The 27,954-nt window shown below is 38.3% G+C and overlaps 1 protein-coding gene across 1 annotated transcript in view; it reads left to right on the forward strand.

The window, feature by feature from the left end:
* CDC73 (cell division cycle 73) overlaps positions 1-24,913 on the forward strand; it is a 101,690-nt gene extending 76,777 nt beyond the window's left edge. The window contains exons 11-17 of the mRNA XM_054285693.1: positions 5,464-5,521; positions 8,557-8,592; positions 9,002-9,089; positions 17,390-17,551; positions 19,313-19,413; positions 22,551-22,692; positions 23,510-24,913. Of these exons, the coding sequence (XP_054141668.1) occupies positions 5,464-5,521; positions 8,557-8,592; positions 9,002-9,089; positions 17,390-17,551; positions 19,313-19,413; positions 22,551-22,692; positions 23,510-23,546 (624 nt within the window). The 3' untranslated portion in view covers positions 23,547-24,913. The remainder of the gene's footprint in view (positions 1-5,463; positions 5,522-8,556; positions 8,593-9,001; positions 9,090-17,389; positions 17,552-19,312; positions 19,414-22,550; positions 22,693-23,509) is intronic.
* The last annotated feature ends 3,041 nt before the right edge of the window (positions 24,914-27,954 follow it).

Consider the following 27,954-nt stretch of genomic DNA (forward strand, 5'->3'; position numbering starts at 1 on the left):
ATCTTTAATTCTGCTTAAACTCCCACTCTCCCTTCCAGAAAATAAGAAAGTTGAGACAATAGAAACAGTAGCAATGACCTTTTCATTAATATTGCAAACAATGGAAGTGAAAGCAACTATAGTATTAGAAATATTTGCACAATAAATTCTATTTTTTACTGTAAAGTTTAAAATTAGGAAGGCAGTTAAAAGCTTGCAATTTATTATTTAAGTATGTCTTGTGGGACTGCATGCAGATTTGTGTGTGCATATAAATGTAAAAATAAATGATACCAGTTTGATGTATAAATAAAATGATGATGTGAAACACTAGTTAAAATATTACTAGAATTTTCTTGATGCAAACATAGATCAGAGAATTACTGGGAAGGCTGCAGAGGCAGAGCCACTGAGTTGGATTATTTTTGACCCTTTGAGAAGCTTGGATTTTTTTCCAAGGCTTCTATGGGCTTTAAATTTTTTGAACAAAGCTCTATGTTTTCAGAATCCAATTTATATGAAATAGATGTTTCTATCAGGCTTCAAGTAGGGCATCTGGACCAATTTTTGATACCTGCTTTGAAGTCAGCCCTTTGTTTTGGCTGTTTGTTCATACATTGATATATGCAATATTTAATTTATTGTAAAGTTGTCTTCTTTTTAACTATGCAGTTGTTTTGGGTTTTTTCATAGTTCTTTAGGCTGGCTTTACTAAAATTTTCAAAGCTTCAATACTTTAAGTCAGGAAATGATAATGGAGTTGCTGGTAATTAAAGTGGGTTTTTACAGTCTCTTGTACCTCGAATTGAATAGATACATTGAAGGCTGTTCTTAAAAATAATTGTACAAGCTTGCCATCCACAGGCACTTCTTTTCTTTCTCTTTTGAATGTGAGTTTTGCTGTGTTCCTCTTCACAAACAGAGCTGTGTTTGGCTGAATTCTCTCATGGCTGGAAGCTGCTCTGTGTTTGACATGCAAGCACTTGCTAACACTTCTTGCAGTGTTACTTTTTGCTTCTGTAATTTTCAGATTTTTGGGTGAAATTCTGTGACTAATTTAAATATTATTAAGGAACAAGATAGTAATTAAATTTACCAAATTAAAGCCACAAGATGGCATCAAATTGTAAACTCTATCCTTTGCTCCTAATGTTTTTTTAAAGGTCAAAATACTGCCGGCTCTTATGATCTCTACTGAGAAACTAGTTGGGAAAGGGAATATGCAATGAAATAGTTTTTCCTTCCACCATTTAGACCTGTAAAGCTGCCATAAGATATCTTTAATAATTAGGTTTTAAACAGGGGAGTTTATTTTCTAAAGTGTAGCAGGAGTTACTGTTCAGGTAATTTTTCATTCCAGTTGGGAAATGAAGGTAACCTAACTATGGATGTTAATTTTTCATTCCAGTTGGGAAATGAAGGTAACCTAACTATGGATGTTAATGTTCATTTAGACCCAAGAAAACCACTAAGTATCTAAAATATAGGAAAATAATAGTTGGGTCCTGATAAATCTGTCAGGTAAATATTGTTAATGGGTAATTTTTTGTTAATGCACATAATAGCTGTTTTTAAAAATTGCTATTTTTAGAAAAGTCAAAAAAATAGGTTTAAAGAGAGAGGTTTAAAACCAAGAGGTTTTAAAAGGTGTCTAAAAGAAAACCAACAAACCCCCAACAGCTACTCTCAGGAAACTTAAACCCAACCATGGCTGTACTAACCACAGGTACTGAGCTGTTTCCCATTCATCCATTGCTCTGTGAACCCAGTATTTTTTAGGTGTTTAGGTACAACAATGCTAAATAACAAAAGGAATACACTAAACACAAAAACATTGTTAGGCAGAGATATTTTAAATGTCTGAAATGACAGGGAACAGAAGCACTAAAATGAGTCCCACAGAGAAGCAGATCCAGCCCTGTAGGGAAATGAGGCAGTGAGGCTCAGGCAAGTCTGGAGCTGATGGCATTCTGTGTCAGGGTGTTGCTTCTGAATGGTTAAAATGTAAATCATAAGTAAACCCTCTATATATAACCTTCTATGGTAAATTAGCAGAAGTAAACCAAGTAATATGTTTTTGATTAAAAAACAACGTTAAGTGGTTGTCTTAAAGATGATTTGTATTTTTCAAATTACATGGTTTTGTTACTAAATTAGTTTCAACTTATGAATATTCATAATATACTCTTAAACAGTGTCAAACAGCTTATGCATGAGAATTAGGTATGTCATTTTCGAGCAGAAATGTCTAAGTATTCAGAAATTTTGAGGAAATGAATGTTCTTTAAATAGCTAAACAGTGATTTCTGCTGCTTGTGATGCTTTGGGTACAGCTGCATGAACAAAAGCTCCCTTAGCTGGAGTTCAAATTTGCAGCGTGCTGGTTACTTAAAAGGAACTTTTAGATTAAAAATTTCACATGAGAAGATTTGAAATACCTTTGTGTGTGCTCAATGAGAAATAACTCTGGCCTTTACAGGGAATGAGAGTGTGCAAACCAGGAGTTGCCTCTGAGTAGCAAATCACCAGCAGCACCCCCTTTGTGTGGTTGGATGAAGCAGCTTCAGAGGTTACTCTGTCAGATGAATACTCTTTTTTCTCTGGGAAAAATCCTGGCATGGACTTCTCTGGGTTATACCTCCTTAAGAACAGAGCTCAAATCACTGTGTTGTCATAGGAAAAGCTTGTATCTCTATCTGAATGCTTTTGAAAAGCAGTAATTGTAAATCCAAACTTAGCAGGATGGAGGAAAATAACAACAAAATTATCCTGATAATGACTTCCTTACTGACCCCATGTTTTCCTCTCCACTTGCGGGTCTTGTCAACCATCACAGCTCTGTATTTCTGTTCATTTCCTCACCTTAGTAGTGTAGACATTTCTCCTTACAAATCTTCTGAGAAATGTGGGGGTGAAATATTGATCAGAGTTTCTTTTGCTGCATTGGCTGCAGCTTTTACAGAACAGGAGGTAGTGGTTAGATCTCTGAAAATTGTAAAAAGAGAAGGGGTGTAAATCACCTCCAGAGGATTGATGGTACACCTTCAGTCAGGTGACAGCTGAGCTTTGAGGATACCTCAATATCAGGAGCTGTGAGCTGAGGGATGCTCATTCCTGAGATTATCATAGTCTGAGGTACCAAGTTATACAGCTAAAAGCTGTACCTCCATAATTTACTGATTTGCAGGATTTGGTCTTGCAAACAGAATGGTCATAGGCATGGAAGTGGTATTTACTAATTTAAATGAATTTATTTCCTACTATCAATCAGATATTTTTATATGGTTATTTTCTGTATTTTGTTTTTCATTTGGAGGGATGTATTTTGTTTCAGTTTCTCAAAGCCTTCCTGTTTTGTTTTAGGCTCCTGCACTAAGTTTCCCATAAATCACTGTAGGGCAGGCAGTTCAAAAGAGAGTGAAGAACCCCCAAAAAGATAATTTGTCAGTTATTTCATTAGGCTCATCAAACCACCGGTTTGGCTTTGGTTCTTGTTTGGTTATAATCCTTCACCAGTTTCTCTGCAGCAGCTCCTGGGTGCCTCCTTCTCTGCAGGCTGTGTTTGAGCCATGGGAGGCCCTGGGTGAGTGGCAGAGGAGGCAGCAAAGCTGCACTGCTCATTCCATAGGGGTGGAAGGAGGAATGAAGGTGTGGGACAGCACACAGTACTGCTTATGCATCTAAACTGGATTTAGAAACTTGAAAAACTTGGCATTGCAGGAGCTGATGTTTCTTTAGCTTGATAATTTTCTTTACATTTCATCAAGTACTGTGAATTTAAGGAAGTGTTATGGGGGAATTCTTGGTTTCTTCGAAATGAGTGACTAGTGCAGCGCAGAATCATTCTTTTGACACAGAACATGGTATCTTTCTACAGAAAGAGGTGCAAAAAGTTTTATTTTTGCTCTCTTGGAAAGTGGAAGTAAAAAGAAAGATGCTGTTTCTCAGTTGCAAGGCTTGTCTCAAAGGTAGTTAGCCTTTCCTGCTGCTCTTCCTCTAGAGTGTGGTAGTATTTTCATTTTTATAATTTTCTGAGTAATTATTGTGCAAGGACATTGGCAAAAATACCTTTCCTCTGCTGCTATAAAAGTAAGTCTTAAAATAACAGGTACTGACTCAACTGCCCTACATAAATGTTGGTATTTCAATAATCAGAAAAGAGTGCAGCAAAATTTGGGATAGACCCATTACTTGCAGTGCAGGGTTAAACCCTTATTCTAAAGATTAATGGGGGGTTGCTGCCTGTAAAAGTTACAAAAGCTGCTCACTGCACCAAATGTCAGCTCCAGCTTATTGAAACTAATCAATGGGTGGCTTCACTAAGGCTCAGGGAAGAGAGGCTTTGAGTAAATTTGTGTTTTCTATGGGCTTCTGGGGGAGCTTCTATTTGTACTTCAGAGATGATGCGATAAAGAGTTTTAACTTTCATGATGGAAACTTAAAAGCAGCTCCTCTAAGTATTATTTAGATCATGCAGTGAGCCCTCTCATGAGCTTTCTTTTATTTTGCATTACAAAACACACTGTTATTTATGCATGGAGATAGAAGTCTGATAATGCCTATTGGAGTCCTTTCCAACAGGTTTTCCTCTGAGTGGGATCTCTGACCTTTCTCTGTGTCTCATGCTTGTAGGATATTTCACATAATGTTTCAAGTAATTTTCAGCTAAAATCTGTGGTTTCATGTTAAGAAGGTTTTTTCCTGTCAGCTCTGCAAATAGATGGAAGTGGCTGGAATGTGCTGCAGCTTTTCAGCATGTTGGTGCAATGTGTTATGTTCAGGGAGGTTTCACAGCAGAAACTGAGAGCAGAATTTGTTCTTGCAGGAATTGTGTTGCTCTGGAAGCAGACATGTGACCTCGCTGTTTTCTTTGGTGCTGTGTTGACTCTGGGGAGCTAACAAGAATAAACAGTAGTGCAGGTCTTTTGTGTGTTACATTAAGGTAATTGGATAAGGCATGAGCAGAACTAATTATCATGAGAGTGCTATTTCTGGGCAGTAAAACTCCTCAAGTCAAGAATGCATTGCAATTTCTTGGTCCTGGTTTTCCATCCAAAGCATAAGGGGATCTTGTTTGGAAATTTCTGCAGCCAATTGCTTATATTTACATTACTAACCCTTGGTGAAGGTGGTAGTAGGTAAAATGAAACAATACTGTAAATAGGAAAAGTTTATTTGAATGTAAAAGTTTATTAAACTTTTTAAAGTTAAAATTAAAATATTAAACATTTTAAAGTTAAATTTTAAAAAGTTTATGGTTGGTTAAAATGTAAAACTGTAAAAGTTCGAGATTGTTTGTCTTCCCTAAAGCTAAAACAGGCTCTATAAAGAGTTTGGAATATTTTCTCTATTTTCTTCCATCACTTGAGTGGAAACATACTGCTCTCATTATCATGATACTTTCAGAACCTCTGTGGTTATTTGAAAACTTGTGTGCCTGACACAAAGCTCAGCTGATCATGTTGTTTTTCTGTCTTTCCAAAGGAAGGTGCATCTGCCAGAAAAACACAAACTCCAGCAGCACAGCCTGTGCCACGACCAGGTAAGGTGGCCACTGTCCCATGGGCTTCTGTCCCTCATGTGCATGAGTTTCTAAGGAGCTCTCTTTAGAACTTTAGTAAGCTCAAGAATGAAGTACAGGTCATTTATTTTTGGCCTTTAATTGTGCATAAATTGGAAAAAACCCATAGCCTTTTGTTTAATGTTATACCATGGGACTTGGGGTCACTCTCTTGTTGCCCAATTAGCCCATTGAAAAGATGCACTGCTGAAATTAAAAAGTCAAGACCTTCTCTTGGTTGTGGGCTTGGTATGTCAGCAGTTAAAATTTCACAAAATTCCCACTCAAATATCTAACAAGAGCTGGTTAATACTCCAAGGATAAACAAACAGAATACCTAATCTCAAAATGAGATGTATTATTACTTCTGGGATTAATATGTCAGAAATAAGTAGTTCTCTGAATGTGTTATCATTACTTCTTCACACTTCTTAAGCACATATTTGTAACGGGGCCAAAATCCTCAACTGGGTTTTTAATTCCCATTCAGTAAATTTTGGCTGCCAAGTCCACTTATCTGTCAGATGGAATCTTGAGTTTTGATGCAGTGGTGGGGTGATAAATGTACTTTGTTTAAATAAGAAACCCTTAGGATGAATTTTTAGAAGCATGTAAGACCAGTACATGAGAGGGACAGTTCTTGCAAACTGATGTGCAGATTTGCCCCTGGTTTACATACTTTGAGACTTTAGTGGTTTGGTAGAAGAAGGTCTCAAGTGAAAGGTGCTATTTCAGGACAAGATGATGTTATGGAGGTCCTGGGGACATTCTGGAGGTTTGGAAGCAAAGCTACCAGTTAAAATGAATATACTTTTTCTAGAAGTACTGCTGGAATACTGTATATCCTTGTTGAGACTCTAAATGCTTGCAATGTGTGCTTTGCTAATTCCTTGAGATTTGTTTGCCGGATTTAATGCTAAGACTTAATATTGTAAAGCTGCTTCTTTCTCCCAAATCCATTCTAATATTGAATGTTCTCAGCATGCCCAAATGCTGTTGTGCACAGATTCTTCTGTTTGGTTATTTTGGAACTGGAAAGGTCATGCTGCCTGTCATACTTATCTCACTAGCCCCGTTAAGCATCCTAATGCAGATGGAGTTGACAGACAGCCGTATGAAAAGGGTAGAAGTGGCAAGAAAGGAAATGTGACTGAGTTGTCACAGTCCCTGCTGCTGGCTGTGACTTCCTGGGCACTTCCTGCCAGCAGCGTGGGCTTTGTACATGACAGAGGTGACACTGATAGTGCCCTGCTCTGAGGCCAGCCCCATCCATTATCTTGCATCTACATTGGAAATTGGAGAGAGAATACAGAAGACAGGTGGAGTCAGAAGAGGTTTCTCTTTCTGCCTGTCCTAGGATATTTTTGCATTTTGATATTTGGATATTTTAAGAATTCAGCTGTTCTATTCTTAGCAGTCAAAGCAACTAAACCTGCTATTTGCAGGAGGATGCTGCTTTGCACATAGGAAGCATTAATTAAATTAGGCTAAACTGTTGTACAGTAGTGATTTGAGGAAAATGCTTGAGATGCACTCTTAAATGATATTTCTTGATGCCATTTTGCTTTACCAACTTTTCTCCTTACCAGTCTTTGTACAGCTATTTAATTTCTTACAGATGCTTATTCTCTTTCCCCCTCCTTTTTGTTTAGATGTTTTTCTCCTTAAGGCAGCTGGCTCTGCCCATAATTTCAAGAATATTTTTATTTTAAGGAGATACCTAAATTAAAGAAAAAAAAATTAAAAATCACTGGGTAGGTAAAGTTCATGTAGTTCAATATAGTGTTGCCAATTATATCTGTGCATTTGACAGTGTCAGGAAAAGATAATTAAGGATATGGTCTCAATATTTCAATAATGGCAAGTATGTGCTGTGAATATTTATACTGTTCTAGGAAGTTTCTGAAACAGTTGGTCATAAATAAACATGAGCAAGTTGGTGCTAAGCAATTGGAAGTCAATTAATGAAATTTGTCATGCATAGTAGCAGTTGAGACTTGAGTTAGTCTGCATCAATCTCTCTACTACTCACCATTTTCTGGATTAGGATAAACATGGATGATGATGATGAATATCAAGTGCTACACTTCTCTCCTGAAGTTAGGGCTCCTGAAAACTGAACTATAAAATGTTCATTTGGGGAAACCAGGCAGGTCACCTGGTAACCAGGGAATAGCACCAAAGTGAAGAAACAAAGAGGCTTTTCCACTTTTGGAATGCAGTGTCTCCTCTACTGAGGTGGTTACAATTTGGAAGACTGAAGGGGAAACATTTTGCTGGAGAAGTGGGGGACAGTTCTTTGATTTCTACCAGTCCAGCAGTGATTTGGTGGATTTCTTTGGTGGTTGAGGGTAATTTTGTTTGTGGGTGGGTTGGTTTTTTCTTTTTCTCTTTTTCTTCTTCTTTTTTTGGTTGTTTGGGTGATTTTCCCTTTGAGTGTCAAGCTTGACTGGATCTGGCTCCTGAAGACCTCATTTAACTCAAGCTTCAATTCAAAATTAACCTGAGTAAGCCTGAAATTCAGGTTTTGATTGTTGAACTTCTATATATGTTTGGGATGGCTAAACCCCGTGGATGTCATGTGAAATAATAAGTACTAATGAAAAAGTGAGGTGTAGAGATCAGTGTCTTGTGAAGGTTTTCCTGCTGGTTCAGCACTACTGAACTGAAGATCTACAAGCAGCATATTCATGATTTCTGGGAATTTTTGTGCATGGTGTCGTGTCCTGGCCTTTTGTGGAGGATGGAGGGGGATGAGTGCCTTCAGTAAAACTGGGAGAGATTGACTGAACTCTCCTAATACCTGCTTCAGATGGTCAAAAACTGTTTGTTTTCTGAATACTCATGCCCAAATTATAAATCCCTTCTTCATCTTAGTGTCTTCCATCTGTAAAAATGGTCTAATGACTGTAGTGTGACTCTTCCCTACTCACTCCTGCAATTAGGCAGATGCTTTGCAATAACATTTGCATTGATGTCCTAGTCATTCTGCTGTATCTTTCGTTTTTTTTTCTCAGTTTCTCAAGCAAGACCCCCTCCAAACCAGAAAAAAGGTGAGTCAATTTTAGTTACATTATCCTTTTCATTTTTGTGTGAATTGTGCCCACTTTTCCTTTTTTTTTTTCCCACCTGACACTACAAGCAACAGTATAAGCAAGCCATGGAATATATAGCATGTATTCTGTATAGCATAATAGCATTCCATTGTGCTAAATATGGGTCCCACACATGTTGAGAGACTCGTGATACAGGGATCTGCTTTCTTGGTGAATGAAAACCTTGACTTCAGAAAAGCTTTACTACTGTTTTCCTTTACTGTTTTTCCATGATTGGGACCTTTTAAGCAAGAGTCTTGTTGTGTACAGTTCCTTTAATGAAAAAAAAGGGGGACGGGAGGAAACAACAACCAGAACACAACAAAAAAAACCCTCCAGGCAAAGTCTAACTTTATTATCTCTACAGGATCTCGAACTCCCATAATCATTATTCCAGCAGCCACGACCTCTTTAATAACAATGCTTAATGCAAAGGACCTTCTGCAAGATCTGAAGTAAGTAGCTGATTAGAACATACTGTATAACAATTTGTTTTCAGATAGAAAGTTATACTAACACCTAATTAGTGATTAAGCAAGAGGGTTCATTTACTGTCTTGTGACAAGCTAGTTTTACAGACCTGAGTATAAAAGAAATTAATTCCTCTTGACTAGTAGGAAAAAAAGCAAAAACCTAATTCAGAGTTTTGGCTCAGCTGTGACCTGTGGGCACATTTAGGAAACTTTTGCAGTTGAAATGTGTGCAGTGCTTTTCTTTGATGTAACATCTGTGCAGCCATGTGCAAGTGAACCCTTTTATGGAAGAAGGCTGAGAGAAGCTGACCAAGGGTGCTTCTGGAGCTCAGAAATAATTTTGGGAAAGGACCTCAGTTATTGTAAAGGAGAGGGTGACCAGGTGGGCTGTATCAGCCAAGCATCCCAGCTGGTTGTGCAAACAAGAAATTTTTTCTGAAGTTCACATATTGTCATTAAGTATTGATGCAAATGCATCCAGGGAAATTTCATTGAGTTACTAAAACTTGTTTATCACATCACACATCTGATTCCAAGATTTAATTCATTATGGTGAACGAATCTTTCTGCTTGTCCAACAGATTATGGTTTTAGACTTGCCTATCAGTAAATATCAGGTAATTTTTGGGAACAGTCTTTTTCACAGAGAAAAGTTTTTTTCACTTTTCACAGTGAGAAAGTCTTTTTCACTGTCGTAGGTTCTCTGCAATGGTATATCCAAAAAATGGAGGGGTCATCTTTCTGCCACCTCCAGCACTCATCTTTCATGATACTGTTTCACTGCTTTTCATCCAAACCAGGCTGTGGTGGTGGTACAGCTTCTGCTGGAGTTGCCTTAGAATTGTTTCAAGTGTGCTCTGAGATACCAGGTATTTTCTGATCCACAGTTCCAGTTCTGTCTTAGTGCCACAGGCATCAAAGGTCCAGTGCATGTACTGGGCTCTCAGTGTCTCTTCTGAAATACTTTCAGGACAGGCTGACTTTTAATATTGCAGTTCAATGTGAAAGCTGTCACAGCACTGATCCAGTTGGATTGACAGGGGGTGTTATTTATGTGAGTTTTTAATATTTAGGAAAAAAATTAGCCCTGGCTTTAAAAAAAAAGCCCTGGATTTTCCAGCTGTATAATTTGTGACTTCCTGGCACAGGTGTACCCAGAAAGGAATGAAGCACCTGCTGGCCAAATGCCAGTACACTCATGAAAATCATCTACTCAGCTTCCTCTGCTGTAATTGGAGCAGAGGAGGGGAAAATAACCAGGTAAAATAAAGCTCATGGGGTTGAGATAAGGATTAGGAGAAAATGCTTTAGGGGCAAAACAGGCTCAAAACTTTAAAGGGTGTAAAGAAAGCTTTATTAACAGAATTAAAAGGAGAATTATAAGAACTAAAATAAGGTTTAGATCACCTTTCCTCCCCCCAGCCTCTTGCTATTTCCTATCTACAACTTTAAGAGAGAAAACAGGGGATTTGGAGTCAGTTTACCACTTCTAAAAAGGAATCTTTCTTCAGTTCACTTAGGGAGAGGAGTCTGTCCTGCCGTGCCACAGGAAACAGTTTCTTGTGGTTTTAATTTTCACGAGCAGCAGCCAGCCCGGAAATCTGCAATTCTGAACTCCCTCCCACGCTTTGTCAGTCTTCTCACAGCTGCCTCCGTGGGTCACTGCCTTATAGGGTGCCAGTTTTTAAGGATGAGCTGTTCTAATATAGAAGCAAAGGTTCTCTTCTTCTGTCTCTTAAAGCAAAGGTTCTCTTTCTCTGTTCAAGTCAGATCACATCTTCTTTCAACATCTGTATACTCCAGTTCTCTTCTGAGCTGCAGATGAACGCTGCATCTCCCCCTGTGCTTTATGAGTTACAGGGAAGTAGTCTGGTGCATTATATTCTCACCTTGGCTTGCAAAAGGTTTGCAGCTCCTAAACTAGAGCATCTCTTCTCCTTCTTTGCTCTGGGCTTTGGCCCCTCCTTCGTGCCGTCACCTTTCCTTTGTTCTTCGGGAGAAGATTGGCGTCCATGGATTATATTTGTTCCCAGATCGAATTTTCCAGCGCTGAAAAGGTTAATTTCTCGCGGGCCCTGCCTCGGGGCCATGGCTCTCTGTGTTCCGGGGCCGCCCCGTGCCCAGCCCCGGCTCCGCGGGGATTCCCGGCTGCAGAAATCTCGGGGGCGGGGAAGGGGAGGGGGCACACGACGACTTCTCTCTTCTCTAGAAAGCAGGAAGTAACAAAGAGCTTTCTGTGGGTTTTTTTATTTTTAAATATGATTTATAGAGGCGTGTCCAGCTTCTCTAATTGGCTTAGCAGTCTATCCGTCTCAGAGCCAGCTAGCTGCTGTTTCTGTCAGCTGTGAAGGAAGCTGTGATGTCTGTCATGGGGGAAGTCACTTCTCTGGCTGACCCTTTTCCCTCCTCACCAAAAATTCAATTAAGGCAAACCCAGGACAATCGGTCTGTCATGTCTAAGTGCATCTGTGCCAGGAGTCAGAGTTTTCAGCAGTCAACTTGCCAAGGCCTGTCCCAGGAGGATGCTCGCATTTAGAGTGCAGGAGCATGATCCAGAACAACTGAAAGGGAGGGTTCAAAGGATGCCACTGCATAGTTAGCCTGTGTGAAACAGAAAGGGAGAAGCAAGGTATGTTAATGAATCAGAAGTGCAATAGCAGAATTCAGAAGAGTAAAATATTAATTTAGCCATGACAGGTCTAGCACTCTTCTGGAAAATATGCCACCTGGCCTGTATTTGTTTGCATTCAGATTTATGGAAGCACTTTGTTCAGGAATGGCTTCAGGGTTTGTTTTTGCTGTTAAGTTATGCAGAGTGTAGAACTAGCCTTGATGTGGAGTGTGATTGATAGATATGTGATGGTTTTCCAAGGAAAGAAGTCTTAGCTAATTTCTACCTCCAAGTCAGCACCTTCTTTAACTCATTCCCCACTTGCAGCTAAATTTGACAGAAGAGCAGAGATTTTTCATTGCCACAAGTTTTGGGATAAAGAAATATTGTCCAGGTAGAAAAGACACCTAAATGAATCTTCCCTCCATTACCTTTGCTGAGGAAGATGCAGGTAGATTTGCATTTCTTGTATTTCTAGAGATAGTCAGCCTGCTTGTATTTGCCATCAGAAGGGATTGGCGATACAGCAGAAGGAGGAGAGATTTTTGGAGCTGGAAGGGTAAGAGCCATTGTAGGGGGGACTGTGAAGAAATGTAGCAGAAGCCTGGGAGCATGGTGCCCTGAGGTGGCTGGGATATGGATATCTATGAGTCCGTGAAATGTGTCGTCATAAAGAAGGAGAATTTGGGTTTCATAAATCAACTTCTGTAATTCTGTCCATTTAAATGTTTCTTAAAACAAAATAAGGGAAAAAATCAACTGAAATTAAAGAGCAAAAACAGAGATGAAAACTTACAATCATAGCTGAGAATCTGTCTTTTAGGATACTTTTTCTCTGCAATCCTGAATTTTTTTTTTTAAAGGAACTGGACTGCAATACATTCTTTGGATATGAGGAAAATTATTTGTAGTGTAATTGTCAGATATTTTAGGTTGGTGGTTGTAAAACAAACAGGAGATTCTTCATCCAGTTCTGTGGTAGGACTTAAATTGAATTGCCAAGAACTGAGAGTAACTTATTAATTATACCAAGATTTTTACTAAGCCTATTTATAGCTCTGTAGTATATTAGTTTTTCATGTCAAATTGGCTGACATTTGTATCATGCTTAGCATCTTAGTTTATCACTTATGTTAGGCTCTCTTTTAAGGTAGAGAGTATGGAAAGCAGGACAACTATCATATGTAGAAGGAAATACATATGACAAACCCAAAGCATAGCACTAGTTTAAGGTATCTAATATATGTATTCAATATATTTGTTGCAAATTAGATTTTGAAGGGAGACATTTCTGTATGTGATTGTAATATATACAATTTACCTGCTAACTAATATGCAAATATTTTTGCTAAGTTTTTTTGAAGGGTTACATTTCTAAGGAGCCAAATATAACATAAAGAGTTGCTAAAATAGTAAAAGGTAAAATTTAATTTAAAATCAGAGCTTCAATATATTCTGTATGTTGTGACACTTCTTTAAAATATTTTATATAATACATTTTATTCTTACTCACTGTCTGAATGTAACACTGGGTATCACAGTTACTATGTGAAATTGTGACTCAGTATTTGAGAATACCTGGAGTCAGGCTTTTCAGAGACAAGGCTTCTGCTTTACATGGAGCCAGAGTGAGCAGAAATTCCAACAGGCAGATGAGAATGACTACATGGTGATGATGTATTTTTATTATGATGATGCTCTTGCTTGTGATACATTTAACCATATGTGGCCAGGCAACTCACTGGAGATTTATCCAGCTTTGATACCAACTGAAGTATCTGGGATAGATTCAGGCATGATGTAGTGTAAAAAAGCTTTGTTCTCTTGCAAAAATAGGTGTCCAAAGCTTTGGATAGTGTAATTTAACAGAAGTACTGAGAGGGCGGTAGAAATAAGCCTTCAGTTCTGAACACAATCAAATGTGTATTGCCATGATGTCGGTTGCTGGTAAGTTGCCTTTTTCTCCTTTCATGCATTTTTCTGTGTGCCTGAGCTGGGGGCCAGACAGTGCTGATCTGACCTCAGTGAAAGTGTTTCCAAGGCACTGCTGCCAGTGGGTGTGAGTTTAGAGCCAGGGGAGGAGTAGCTCAGGCAGTTCAGTGGATGGTGTCCTAGCAGTTACCTGCCACACCTGGTGGTGTTCACTTGCTTGCCTGCCACCTTAGGGAAGGGACCTGCTGCCTTTACAAAGCGAGAGTGCACCATTCTTCATGTGGATAATGATTCTGGCAATTAACAGTGAGGGCTAATAATTTCCTACCCCTGCTAGGGGCATAAAAGTGCATTCTAAGTAGATATGGATTTTTTTTTTAATAGGGAATAGTAATCTGGAGAAGCAGCAAGAAACTGTAAGCTCCTGCACACTCAGGTTTCAGAACCCATTTCCGATGTTTAAAAAGCTGTCAAGTACAAATGTGTTGTTAAGCCACTGGCTATAGCATTATGTAGTAATATTATAAATAATCTCCAAGAGAAGATGGGATTTTTGGTGTTTAATAGTCAGTTTTCTTATGCTTATGGGTAGTGATGACCTAGGCCATAAATATATTTATTATCATCCAGTAATTTCTATTGATTCTCAAATGACTTTTGCTGTGCTTACTGGGTCGGTGATTCCCGGAAATGCAGGCACAGATTCCATAAACTTTCTGTAAGCTGTCCTTTATTCCTGTACTCTGTGTTTATCTGGATGTAAGTGCTTGCTTCAATGCTTGCTTTGTGGCACTTGCCTTCTCTGCTGTGCCATTTGAATCTGCTCATTGATAGTTTGTCCTTAACAAGATATCTTTGTGTTGTGGCCTAGAGAATTGCACTCAAAATTTCAGATTTTTTCCCAGGAAATACAACTGAAGCCATTGTCTAGAAGGGACATAACTGAAGCACAAGTGAATGGTGCCTCAATGGCTATAACACAGTTTCTAGCTGAAATGGGCAGAAACTGCCAAAAAACTGGTGTTGAAATGAATTCTTAAACACAGAAACATTTAAAGCAGTGAATGTGAGAAGACTCAAGAGTGGTGAAGTTGTTACTCTGTGGCACAGCAATATTGCCTCTACTCTCATGTGGCAGGGCTGCTTTGCTTTCCTGTTTCCATTTAAAATGTGTTTGCTTCTTCACATTTACAAATTAAATTTAAAATGTGACCTTTTAGATCCCTGTTCAGATGAATGCTTCATTATGACTGTAATGTGTGTAGGGCTGTTTGGTTTTTATTTACATATTCTCTAAGAGTTTCTTCTTGTTTAATGTAGGGGATGGAGAATAACAAAATTCTTTTAAAGCTGCCCAGCATTTGGAGTGACCCTGGCTTTTCCTATAAACACTGCCAGTTGGATAAAAGGTGTTTGAGGGCTTGTTTCTCTAATTTTTTTAAAATTTATCTTCATTGTTTTCAGCCCAAATTGCTTTAGTTCTAATGGGTGATGAGAAGAAACTCATTAGTAGTTTTCTACTAACAAAACTCATTAGTAGTTTTTAAAAAGCTGAAGGATCACAAAGTAAATCCTCATTTTAGGTTCCAGAGTTTCCTATCACTTATTGTTGGTAAAGCAAAGCCTGTGACACCCTGGCAGGACAGGCCATTAGGAGTGCTCATGATGAAGGTACACCTCACTTTGGAGTTTTTAAATTAGCAAATTGATGAGAAATACTTAAATTCTGGTGTCACATTGGGTGGTTTTTTCCAGTGCAGAACTCAACTGAATGCCTCTGTGTAGTGTGCAATTGTATGTGTCAGTCTGTTGTGATGGATAAAATGTATGTAAGTATTAACTGTTTGCTAATTACTTCAACTATTAGGCAAATTATTATCTTAACTTCTAAAGAAATATATTTTAGGTGGCCAATGTGTAATATTCTGTCAGTGTCCTGTACAGCTTTTTTGTTTGTATTTCCTTTAGAATGATGGTGTTTCACCTGTACTAGACAGACAAGCATAATTTAATTTATAGCTGCTCATTTAACACCTGTAATGCTTTCTCTGTATTTCCAGTTCTAGTCAGCTTTAATGCACCATTCCTAGTTATTAGCAGGTGTTGGGCTTTTTTAAATCTCTCAGTGCAGTTGTATCAAAGGAATGCATTTGGACACAGATTTCAGAAATTGCTTGTGACTTAGTTTCTGAAACACTGTTTAATCATGAGGAATAAGAGGGGATATAATCTGTTAATTTACATTGGGAAAGTAAAACAGTTCTGCTTGGAGGTTTGTTGACAGTTTTCACCTGCTGCCTTAACACATGTTTGTTTTTCTTTCCCCCCCCGCCATTTTCTCGTTGAATATCTAGTAAAAACAAGTGTTTTCAAGTTGACTGAATAATGAACTTTTCTTCATATTTAATCTTGTATTCTTTTTTCCTGTTTATCCAACAATAGTAAGTGCAGTGTGCCTGTTAAAGTGCACATTCAAATTTGGTTTTTAGTATTCAAATATAAATAAATTGAGGAGAACAAATAGAAATGCTGCAAAAAATGTAGTAAACTGCTGAAAAGCACTATGTGCACTGTAATGAAGAGAAATGTTACCAGCTATATACTGTGCTTTTAAAATGTACCACAAATCCTCCTGCTAACTACTGCAGTTAAGGGAAACAGATTTTTATTTTCATCAGGAGCTTTGGCAATGAAATGTCAGGAGCAGACAGGGCTGTAGTGCAGCTGGGTGGTTCTGAATAGAATATCAGAGCACAGGCCTGAACTCTGTTCTTGTGCTGGCCCGGAAGGTGCTGCTGGTCACATCAGCTTCCCTTGCCATGACACACTTCTAGTTCTGTGAAAGGCAGGACTCTGTTAACTTTCTTTTTTTCTCTATCTCAAAATCCACTGAGGTTTATCAATAAGAAGGCCCACACTGCTCTCACATTTATGATGCCAGTTTTGAGACCTGTTCTGGGTATTTTATTATCACCATAAAGAGGAGAGCCTTGAAATGGGATTGCAGTTGTTTTTTAAGGTGAGGAGGCTGAAAGATTAAGGATCTGTAATTAATTGGAGGAAGGAAAGCTGTGTCACGTCTCAGCATTTATTTTTGTCATATGGAGATAATATATGACATGAGGGTTGCATTATCTGGACTTTACAAGCACTTATTCCATCACAGAATCTAGTAAGAAAAAACCCCCAAAAAACTGTAGTGTCATGCATCATAGTGCATGATGAATAATTGCAATGTAAAATCACCATCCTCCAAAAAAATAAAACCTCACTCAAAACCATTTTGGAACAAAAATCCTGGCTTTCTTGAGAAAATTCTAACTGGCAGTAATTCTGATGGCTCCATGAGCTCTTAAAATTTGCTCCTGAAAGCAATTGGTTTAATACCCAGGTTACCCTTGGTCACCAACTAGAAGAGTTGTGGTCAGTTTGCAGGTTGTGGTCTGGCTCCTCATCTGCAAATGTATTATGTAAGGCCCCAAATGTCTAAGAACAGGTCAGGCTGTATTTTTGAGGCACAGAGGACCTTTTAGTGTGGGTGTTTTTGTCATGAGGGCTTCTGAAATACTATTCTTACATTTTTTTTGATGTTCTCAATGAGTAGTGTTGGAGACTTGGAATTGAGGTGTCTTCAGTGGCTGCTGTCACTAATGCCAAGCTCAGATAAAGCTGTTACTTTTCCTGCTGATTCCATCAAGTAAATTGCCCTTGTCTACTGAGGGGTTTGTTATTCCCTAAGGTTTGTACCATCAGATGAGAAGAAGAAGCAGGGCTGTCAGCGGGAGAATGAGACTCTAATACAGAGGAGGAAGGACCAGATGCAGCCGGGGGGAACCACAGTCAGCGTCACCGTCCCTTACCGGGTCGTAGACCAGCCTCTGAAACTCATGCCACAGGACTGGTAAGAACATTTCTACTTTGAAACATTTCTTACCCCAGATAGTGCAGAATTTGGAGGGGAATGATAAAATATTCTGCAATCTACTGAAAAGGTACAGATATAAGGGTCTTCAATTTATTTACTGTAAAAGAGTCTTCAGCTGAAAATAATATGAAACTAAATTAATCTAAAGATCTTTAAAAGTTGCAACACTTGATTTTAACAGTGTAGCAGCAGAGTTAATATCATTGAGTTTGCCAGAAATGTTCCAGACATTCCAATAGAAATGTTCATATTATTGTTCTGGTTTGTGGTGTAACGTGCAAGTCATTGAACCATGATATGCAAGAAAACCCCTTCCCTCCTGTCTGCTTTTTGAGGGAGAGTCTGTTGGGAAGATGCTTTTGCAGGCCATCAGCATCTGACATTCCATCTTTTTTAATAGTTATAGAAAGGAAATACATCAGACAGTAAAGACTGAACTGTGATTCCAGTACTGGAACTATTGGAATTTTACTTCTGAAGGAAGAGCCCTAGTTACAGAAAGGGAATCGTAGATAGTTTTTACTTTTATGAAAAAGCTGGAAATGGATTATTGGCTCTGTAGCACATTTTTCAAGGCTATTAAAAATAGCTCCCTTTGAACAGAACAACTCTGGAGAAGTTTTTATTGTTGTTTGACATCTTTTTGTTTTTTGATGACATGCATTATGCAGCATTTTTACTTCTTTCTGACAAGTGAGAAGATCTGGGATGTGGACAATGACATATTTGGTGGTTTTGTCATTTCCAAATTAGATTTTAATGGAGAGGAATACTTTGAAAAGATTCTGTTCCTAAATCAATTTTTCTCTGTATTTAGAATTTGAATTAATCAGAAATCAGTGGATTTAGAATTCTGAATATTAAAAAGCACTTAAAATGTTTAATGATCAAACCTTTAAGGACCATCTAAACTACTTTCAGAAGTACTTCTGACCAAAGACACGGAGTGGTGTATGGTTTTTTATCTTGATTTTACCCAAGGAAGCCACTCTGAAACCTGCAAAAAAATAACCCCAGACCACAAAACTTCATCTTGATTATTCTTTTTCATTTGGGATTTAGTGGATTTAATGATAGATTAAATGTAGGGATTAGATTAGAGAGATAATTATTTGTTGTGGTAGGGGAGAACCATGGTTGGATGATGTAAATGTTCAAGAGAAAGATAGACCATATGTGAGGAGGTCATTTATTCTCTAAGGTGGGGTTTTTAAAATTTCACTAATGCAAAAGTTTAATCTTAATCACAAATTTATTTTCTCAGACCACAGGTGATGGTTGTATATTCTTAAAATAGTTGAAATTTCACTTAGCAGAAATTTAGCAGCTGTTGCTTCTTATTAATTTTCAGCCTGGAAGTCAGCAGTGCTGATAATAAAGGCTTTTAAATCTGCCCAACTCCTTTTCAAGTGCCATTTGCAGAAGATTATCTCTGAAAATGTTGGAGCACTTTTCAAAAGCAAATTAATGATGACCACAAATAAACACTGCCTTCTAAAAATTGTAACCTGAGCTACCTTCTGCAAAGGGGCAGGGCTGAAAGCCCAGAGGAATCACAGGAATGATTTTTTTCTTTACAAGAGGAAAAGCAGTTGTGCTGGAGGTGTGGTTGCTGAGTGTGCTCTCCTGCTCTATAAAAGGAGCAGCTCTGCTAGGGCACAGTGCCTGCTCAGGACAGCAGTGAGTGACGTGTCCCAGGCCGTGCCCATGCCATGTCCACCCCTCTGTGTGTTCCAGGGACCGCGTGGTGGCCGTGTTTGTCCAGGGCCCTGCCTGGCAGTTCAAGGGCTGGCCTTGGCTCCTGCCGGACGGATCTCCTGTTGATATCTTTGCAAAAAGTAAGGGATTTACTTTGTTCCTTGGTTTGGGGTTTGTTGTTCTGTTTGGGGTTTCTTGTAGATGTTTATGCTCATGACAGAGTGCTGCCTAAGTGCTGTTGGGTGCAGGTGGCTGAGCAGGCTTTGGGCTCCTCAAGATGGCAAATATTCCCGTGCCCTTTGTGGTTGTTCTGCTCTGATCTGTGCAAGCTCATAGAAAGAACTGTCAGCTGCAAGAGTCACAAATAGCTGGTGTACAAATCTGCTTTCCAGTCTTCTAAAAAAGGGTGAACAGACAATGTGTATTCCTGCAATTCATAGCTAACAGGTTTACAGGCTGGCTGCACATTCTAGTGCTATTTTGAAGAGAGGATTAATCACCTAGTGAACCACTAAGAAAGCATTGAAAATATGATCTGGTGTCTGACAAAAACTTCAGAGTTTTAAAAAGTTGAAGTTTCCAGTGAACTAGATGTTAGCGTTGTATAGATCAGAACAGGTTTTTTGGGTCCCCACAACTGTGGTGCTTTGAGGCACTTCTCTGGCACTGTTCACCCATCTGACAGAGAGGTGGGCCATAGTATCTAAGGAGTCTGTCATCTTCTCTGTTGCTTCAGTTTGGAGTTGCCTTAGAAAACAGACCTTTTGATGGTCTTCTGTGCTTTCAAATATAGACATAACAAACACATACACACTCACACAAAAAAAACCCCCAACCAAACAGGCAACAGACCCAAACCCACCTTAGTTCACATCTTGCAGTCAGTGTGATGAGGAAACAGGTTTGTTCAGGTTTTGTGTGTACCCCTCTTTGCTGTGTGATGTAGAATCTGGAATGACAAAGCCACTTTGATGAGCAGCAAGGAAAAAACTCAAAGGTGGGACAGAGAGCTAAGGATGGGTCTGTGAACAAGAGAATAGAATGAGTCAGTTAAAGGGGGGATAGAGAAAGAGAAAAAGAGCCTTAAAGTCATTGTGAAAATAAGACTGTCACAGGAGAGAGTTTAACAGAAGAGATTAATGAAAGAAAGAAATAGCACTTCAAAATAAAGATACTGAGAAAAAGGCAATTGTGAAAAGCAAAGCCAAGAAAAATGCAGTGAAATATTGAAGATCTAGCTAGCAGTTACATGCTGCTTCCTATTAATTTTATCATTTTTATATATACATGTATGGAGGGCCATAGGAATTGCTCTGACTTGCTTTGACATTCCTGGTCTCAACGTGCCGAAAGATCACAATCACAGCCTGCACAGTTCAAGGTGCAGGTGTACAAATTCATACATTTTTCAAGTGAAAGAGGGATATTTGGTCTTAATTCATACATTGAAATGGATCTTCAATTTAGAAATGCATTCCATTCCTTCAAAGCATGGTGTTTTTAAAATATTTTCCTGATAAAGTGTATTTCTAGATCTTTCCCCAATTATGTTACTGATCCTTTAGATGAAAACAGGTGAATGGAGTACAGATAGCATCAGTCCAGTTTTATGTATCTATTTTTATCTGAAGCTATTATTTTGCCATATTTTTAGTGTTCAGTAAGTGAACTGAATGTTCACTTCACAAATGTGGGTTCTGGGATTTGCAGCTGTCCATTGTTTCATCTGCAATTTCATTTCTTCTCTGTCTGGGTCGGTTGTCGTTACCAAGTATTGAAGGCTGTCACTTGGAAAACAAGCAGGTAGCTTACCAGAAAGAACTCCTCAATAAAATGAGGAGTACTGGGCCAGAGCCTGCCTAACTGGTTTTATTGGAGCAATTGCTTTGTCCCAGAACATTTCATTAGCTGAAACTCTAAAACTGTGCTCCTTAGTTTTCCTTATGCAGGGTGTCCTGACTATTTCATGTTGATGTACCAAACCAGCCTAATTTCACATTTACTAGTGAATGTTTGTGATGAAGTTTTGAATACTGTCAGTTTCATGGAGAAATATTTCATTTTGACTACTATTTTAAAGGTGTTCCTCCCAGAGCACAGCAGGGAGCTTTAATAGTGATTTGTTTCAGGTTCAGAAGTGGATCCTCTTGTGCTTAATAACATTTAACTGGAATGCAGAGACTCTGTCAGATATTGATGGAGTTTTCTGTAAATGCATGGCCCTGGTGTATCTTCATTTGTTTTTTCTGAAGTTATATGAATACATGCAATATATATATTGCTATGTATGTATACATATATATATATGTATGTATATGCATATATATATATATCCAGTGTATAGTGGAGATAATGTATATGTATTCTTAATCACAAAGCCTGGAAATTTATCTGTCAGAGATACAAGTCAGATGATCATTTCTTTAGTTTGTCAACAAAAAAAAATGCTAATTTCACATAGCAGCCTTCTAGGAAGTTCCCAAATGGATCTGGAAAAGAGAACTGATTTTGTGGAAGACAAAATTAAGAGTGTGGTATCTGAAGAAGATACAAGCATGGCATTAAAAAGAACTAGTTTCCACAAGATTGATGGCTTGTTTTACTTTTCCAGTACCCCTAAAATCATCAGATTGGCTTACCAGATAGGAATTGTACAAGGCTTAAATACCTTGGTTTTAATGCTCACTGTGTAAATGCCGAGGCTTTACCTAATTCACATGTGACAGTACTGCCCAAGAGAAAAATAGCAGTTAATATTTTACTATTTTTAACTGAGTACTAGACATGGGGAAATTGGCAGTTACTGAATTTCTCAGAATGCTTTATGCAGCATTTGGGGGTTACACTGCCATTATACTATCAATCTTCTACAGATTCTTTTAGGAGATAGCCAGGCTTCCTACTCGTAGGTCTCAGAAATATCTTTTCGATTATTATTTAATTCTTTGACAGCTCAGAGATTTTCAGAAAGAACTTTTTTGTTTCTCCAAGAGAATGTACTTGAATTGGCAGTGTGTTTCTGCTATTCCCTTGGAATCTGTGCATCTAAAAGCAGGGGCTGCCCTTTCCCTTCACCCTGGAATAGCCTGGGAGCCATTGACCTCTATATTTAACTGTGCCCTTCAGTGAGTAGTTGACTTTTTTGGATTATGGGCTTGATAATTTTACTCTCAGGCTTCATTCTGAAAAAGGAGGAGCGGGCTGGGAATTTTCTTTGACCAATAAAGAAACACTAAAGTCCTCATGTTTGTACCAAATGCTGTCCTGTTTGCTGTAGTTAAAGCTTTTCATCTCAAGTACGATGAAGTGCGCCTGGATCCCAACGTGCAGAAATGGGATGTGACAGTGTTAGAGCTCAGCTACCACAAAAGACACTTGGACAGACCAGTGTTCCTGCGCTTCTGGGAAACCTTGGACAGGTATGGTTCCTGCTGGAAGTCCTTGATCTTCATCCTTGCATGCTTTAGGTGGGAATTAAAAGTTCTGGCAGCCAGGGAATTGTTTACAACTTGGATATCTGAACAATGATTTAGCTTGGAAATACTGCTTGTTTTGATTTTCCCTGATGATACAGTTAATGAAATGTAGTGGTATGTGTTTACAGACTGTAAGTAGCAATCTCCAAAATGTGGATTTAAAGGAAGGTTAGTTACCATTAATCATTGGTTAGTCCCATGATTCCCCACGTCCTGACTGATTCTCTGGGTCAGAACCCTGCTGAAGGGGAAGTTCACTGCAATACCTTGTTCAGGTTGTAAAGAAGGAACTTTATTATCATGAAGCAGTTGAAGAAATATTGAGGGAGGGGAGAAGCCCATGCGTTTCATCAATGTTTAATTTTTTCATGTTAATTCACAGTGAATTGCTTGAATGATTGAGTGAAAAAGAAAAATCCAGTGGGAATTGTCAAAATAATTTCAATCATCAAACTTTCCATGGCTTTCTGTTTAAAAGTCTCAGGTGAACAATATATCTGAACTCCCAGATGAACTAGTAGTCTTTCAATGTTAGAGGTCATGCAATGCCTTGGAAAGCTGAGTTTTCTTTGAGGCAGGACTGTAGCCAGCTGTTACTTAGTAGGAGCAATCCTGCACACAACATGTTGCATCTCTTTGGCAACTTTCTAATTCCCTAACAATTCTCTTTTAACAATGCCTGGGTGTTTTATTCCTGCAAGTAAAATTCCTATAAATGCCACAAGGGTAGTAATGCTGTCTTCTGTTAATTTTTTTTCAGGTATATGGTAAAGCACAAATCTCACTTGAGATTCTAAATCCTTCTGCTGCCATTTATTTCCTGAAGTATGGATTGAAAAAAATGGAAGGGGCTCCAGTTTGGAGACCAGAGCTCGCGCTATATATGTCAAGAACTTTACAAATGAGGAAGGGTCACAGTTAAACTTTTTATAAAATCTTATTTGGATGATTCATGCTATGGCAGGTTGATACCTGTTAATCAGAAGCAAAGGGGTTTTGCTTAAAACTATTTTTTTAATGTTGTTAGCCTTCTAGTCTGCAATCCAAATTGTATATTTTGATAGCAGCAGTTTCTTCTCAGTTTTGTTAAATTAGCCACATTTTTAAAGACTGTGTTTTGTTCCCCAGTAGAGGATAGCTGGATGTCCACAGCGGGTTCCCCGTGTGCGTGTGCACGGGCGGGTGTAAATACGAGTGTGCCTGTGTCTATAGATATAGTGTACAAAAAAATTATAGACACAATGATGCACACCTAGGTGTTTCCAGGCTTTCTAAACCACTTAGCTTCTGAGCTTAGTTTGGGATTTCTTTGCTTACTGTTTCACTTACTGAAAATATTTTGTTGTGAATGATATTACATTTTAGTCAATAGGACTTGCGAACTGAGCAAAGTGAAAGTTGTTTTCGATAAATCAAAATGTCAAGCTGTATATGTATATTCTGTCAGTCTTTGTTGAAAAAGGGAAGATCAAAAATCTATTAACTCTTTTTTTGGATTTGTAATGTCCCAGTTTACTAAATCTTGAAAATTTATTATAGGCATACTGTTGAGTCATGGTAACTCTAAATTGCCATTCTCCACACACATCTCTTTCTTTAAACTGAAAGTATGCATGTGTACATTCCCATCTAGCAAATATCTTTGCATATGAATCTAAATGTTACCTAGATTAAATGATGAATAGAGGAGGAGAGAGTTGGATTCTTTTTTTTCCTGGAACAGCCACCACAAGGAATGAATAATTTTAACTTCTTTGTATTTATACCTCCAATACGATTTTCTCATGACAAAAGTAGCCCAGACTGTCAACAGGAGTTGTAATTTTCTGAGCTAGGTGGCTAATATGGCCTCCCAAGAGTCCTGCATTGGAATGGAAAATCAGCCTTCTCAAATTACCAAAGAACAGATTTGCTTCATCTCCAGTGTGAGGCCAGAGGATCCTGGTATTTGTACCAATTTACAGCATCTCTGTATCTATGGAATAACGTTAAGTTGATGTTGCATACCAGTGAATGTAGAGAATGATCAAATACTGTAACACCTGCATGATTTTTTTTCTGGGATAGAAAATACATGTTTATATTCCTGTTCTTGAAATTCCAAACCATGTTTTTTTAATATACTTTACATTTAAGGTTTGACAAAAATAAAACGTTCTACCTATTCTGTTTTGGTTTTTATTTGATGTTAACTTCATTTTTAGTAAAATCCAAAGTCATATATTCATAAGATGTTTTTAAAACTGTCTGGCACCTGATTGTTCATATTTTTGTCAGTCATAAAAGTAGTGATGTTTAAGTCATATATCCATAAGTCTTATATACATAATAAGAAGTTTTTAAAACTGTCTTTAGTTTATGAGGACCGTGAGGTCTGACTTTTAATTGTATGTATCCATCCCTGCTATAATGTGACTGTATTTTCAAACAGTCTAAATGGAACTGTAAAATCTCAAACCACCAGAACAACCCTCCGTGAATACCAAGATTAGAAGCAGCTGACCCTGGATTTTGGAATGGATTCAGCGTGGTGACTGGGAGCTACAGAACTACTGGCATGTCTCCTGTTTGTGTGGGCAGTTGGGCAGTACCCTCTTACTGTGTTTTCCCTGTACTTAAGCTTCTTAGAAATGTGTCCATGTCATACTAGAGCTGGCTGGAACATGGAGTGCTTGGTTTTAACCTGTACTGCACAGAGCAAAGCTGTGATGACTTCTTCCAACATAGCAGGTGCTACCATGTGGTAGCAACTTACGGTTCGTTTCTGCTTTAAACAGTGAGATATCATGTATGGTTTTGTAAACTTGAGCATTTCCAATTAGAAATGTCATTTTTTTTTCAGACTTAATAAGTACATCATGGCCTGTGCTGTTTTAAAGAGACTTCTAGTAGTCAGCTTGAAAAGTAAATTTTGGACAAGTGTGTGCTTCACATGCAGTGTGATATGCAGACCATAGAGTGGGTTTGCAGTAGGCAAGGGACAGTTATCTTTTCTGTATCCTGTACTTCACTGTGCTTTCAATGCAGGTGTAATTCCAGATCCAGTGCAGGAGATGGCTTGATTTAGATGGAGATTTATGTATTTATTGGCAGTTAACTCCTCTGAAATTACTGAAGTTAGATGGCTATGGAATGGGCAGAAGAGCAATATCCATGAAATCTGTGTGACCTGTGTTTGTTTTTATGGGTTGAGGACAGATTTTAAAATCTTAGAATTTTGTACTGGCAAGCAGTTTGTGACCCAAGTTATACAATATGTATTTGTGAAGGAGCTGGCACCTGATTGTGCATATTTTTGTCAGTCATAAAAGTAGTGATGTTTATAAAATGAGCCATTTTGCAATCAGATTCCTGCTGACATTATTGGAAGTTTAATTAGGTTGTCAGAATAGCATTCCTGCTGCCTTCATAAATAACTGCACATAGATTATGAAACTACTTGGACTTAAAAATTTAGCCTTACAGCAGCATTTTGCAACACAGCTGGAATTTTAGACACTTATGTTATGCTTAATTTGTCTGCACGTTAATGTAGAGTAATAAAGAAAAGTGATACTAAGAAGTGGGGAAGCTGGAAGAGCAGACATCTGTTTTACTGAGCTGCTTTCTTTTTGCTGGGCAAATTGGACACACTACTTAGAGGTGTATAAAGTGTGTAAATTGTATTCAATTAAAATGTACAACTATAGCTGAGCTGCTTCCCTGTCTGCAGTTTATTGAACACTAGAATGACATGAGTGTGAGACTCAGATGTCAAATTGGCCGTTCCTGTTCTGCACGTTCAGTGTCATCACTCTGCACTGTTTCATGAGGGTGACATGAGTGAGATGAAGCATGATAAGCTGAGAACTGGTTTGAAGTCTGTGATTTGGCTCACGTGTTGTCAGCAGGTGATTATTGCTTTTAGTAACAGGGTTAGTGGGGCCAGTAGTTGTACCTGAAGTAATGATTTTATATTAAAAGTGAAAATACCTGTGATTTATACTGTTTGAGCTTTTGAATGTTAGTCTGAACAAAGCAGACAAAAGGGGAGTTCTTCTGTAAGATAAAGTAGGGCAACTGCAGGGACTTGCATACCTGAAGAAATTGCAGATCAGCATCCTCAGCTGAGTAGGCTCAGCTCTTTCGCTATTACCTGGAAATTTTTGTAGGAAGATGGTTTTACAAATAGGTGCTAAAGTCAATGCTTGAGCTAGACAATTTATGGAACTGTTCTGCAATGCTGTAAACCTTTTTATTTCTGAATTCAGAAGAAAATGTAGATAGCAAATTGTGTGCTAAGTTGCCCTTCATCATAAGTTAAACTGTTATGTTATATTTGACAGCAAATGTGGAACAGCAAATTTGTTTTTGGCTTTCATTTGCTGTGCAGTTGGTGTATAAAATATTGCCATTCTCTACAGGGACGTGCAAAAGTTAGTTTTGTTAGTACAGCCTTTATTCTTTTGCTGGTGAAATATGCACTTAGTTGCTAATTCTTGCAAACACTATACCAGAAAAGAAAAAAAGGCTGATCAAAATTAATGGCTTAGAGGTTTTAAAATTTAATGTCATGAATGCATTTTAATTCAAAAGCCATAACTAATGCCAAGTACTTTATTAGAGCAATGTGTTCATGAAAAATTAAAATCCCTGCCTGAAGAAACTGCTGGCCAAGTAGGTTACAGTTCAGCTAATGTGTGGAAAAATCTACCACAAACTGGAATCTCCAAATGTCCTATCCTGAGTTGCTCATTTGTAACAAATGGATTTTTTTTGAGAGGTGGCAGTTCTGCTTCCTTTGCTAGCAGTTGCACACTTCAATCACGGTTGTGTAGTTTCCTGTCCTAGGTTTGGGTTTACATTGTGGGTTCTGAGGCAGGGACAGAAAACAGATCACTGAGGATGGATGGAGTTGTTGGAGTGGAGCTCAGGCACTTGGCAAGGATAAAGATGGTGTCTGAATGGGACTGAGATCCAGAGGGTGACATCTGATGATCCTTGTGGATCCTTCCAGCTCAGCACATTCTATGATTGCTCAGCTGTCATCGACTTCTCTCTGGATCATTATTCTCAGTGGTGGTGCTATCACAGAGGGCAGGTTTGAGAATGAGATTTAATCCAGCACAACCTGTTGGTGGGTAGTACACAGTAGCAGGACATGCATCCAGACTTTTACTGTGCCCATTTTTATTTAAACATGAATTTTAAAAATTATAAAATAAG

This window comes from Melozone crissalis, unplaced genomic scaffold (assembly GCF_028551555.1).
Source record: "Melozone crissalis strain CALT ecotype California unplaced genomic scaffold, PUWL_Pcris_2 ptg000045l_1, whole genome shotgun sequence".
Taxonomy (NCBI): domain Eukaryota; kingdom Metazoa; phylum Chordata; class Aves; order Passeriformes; family Passerellidae; genus Melozone; species Melozone crissalis.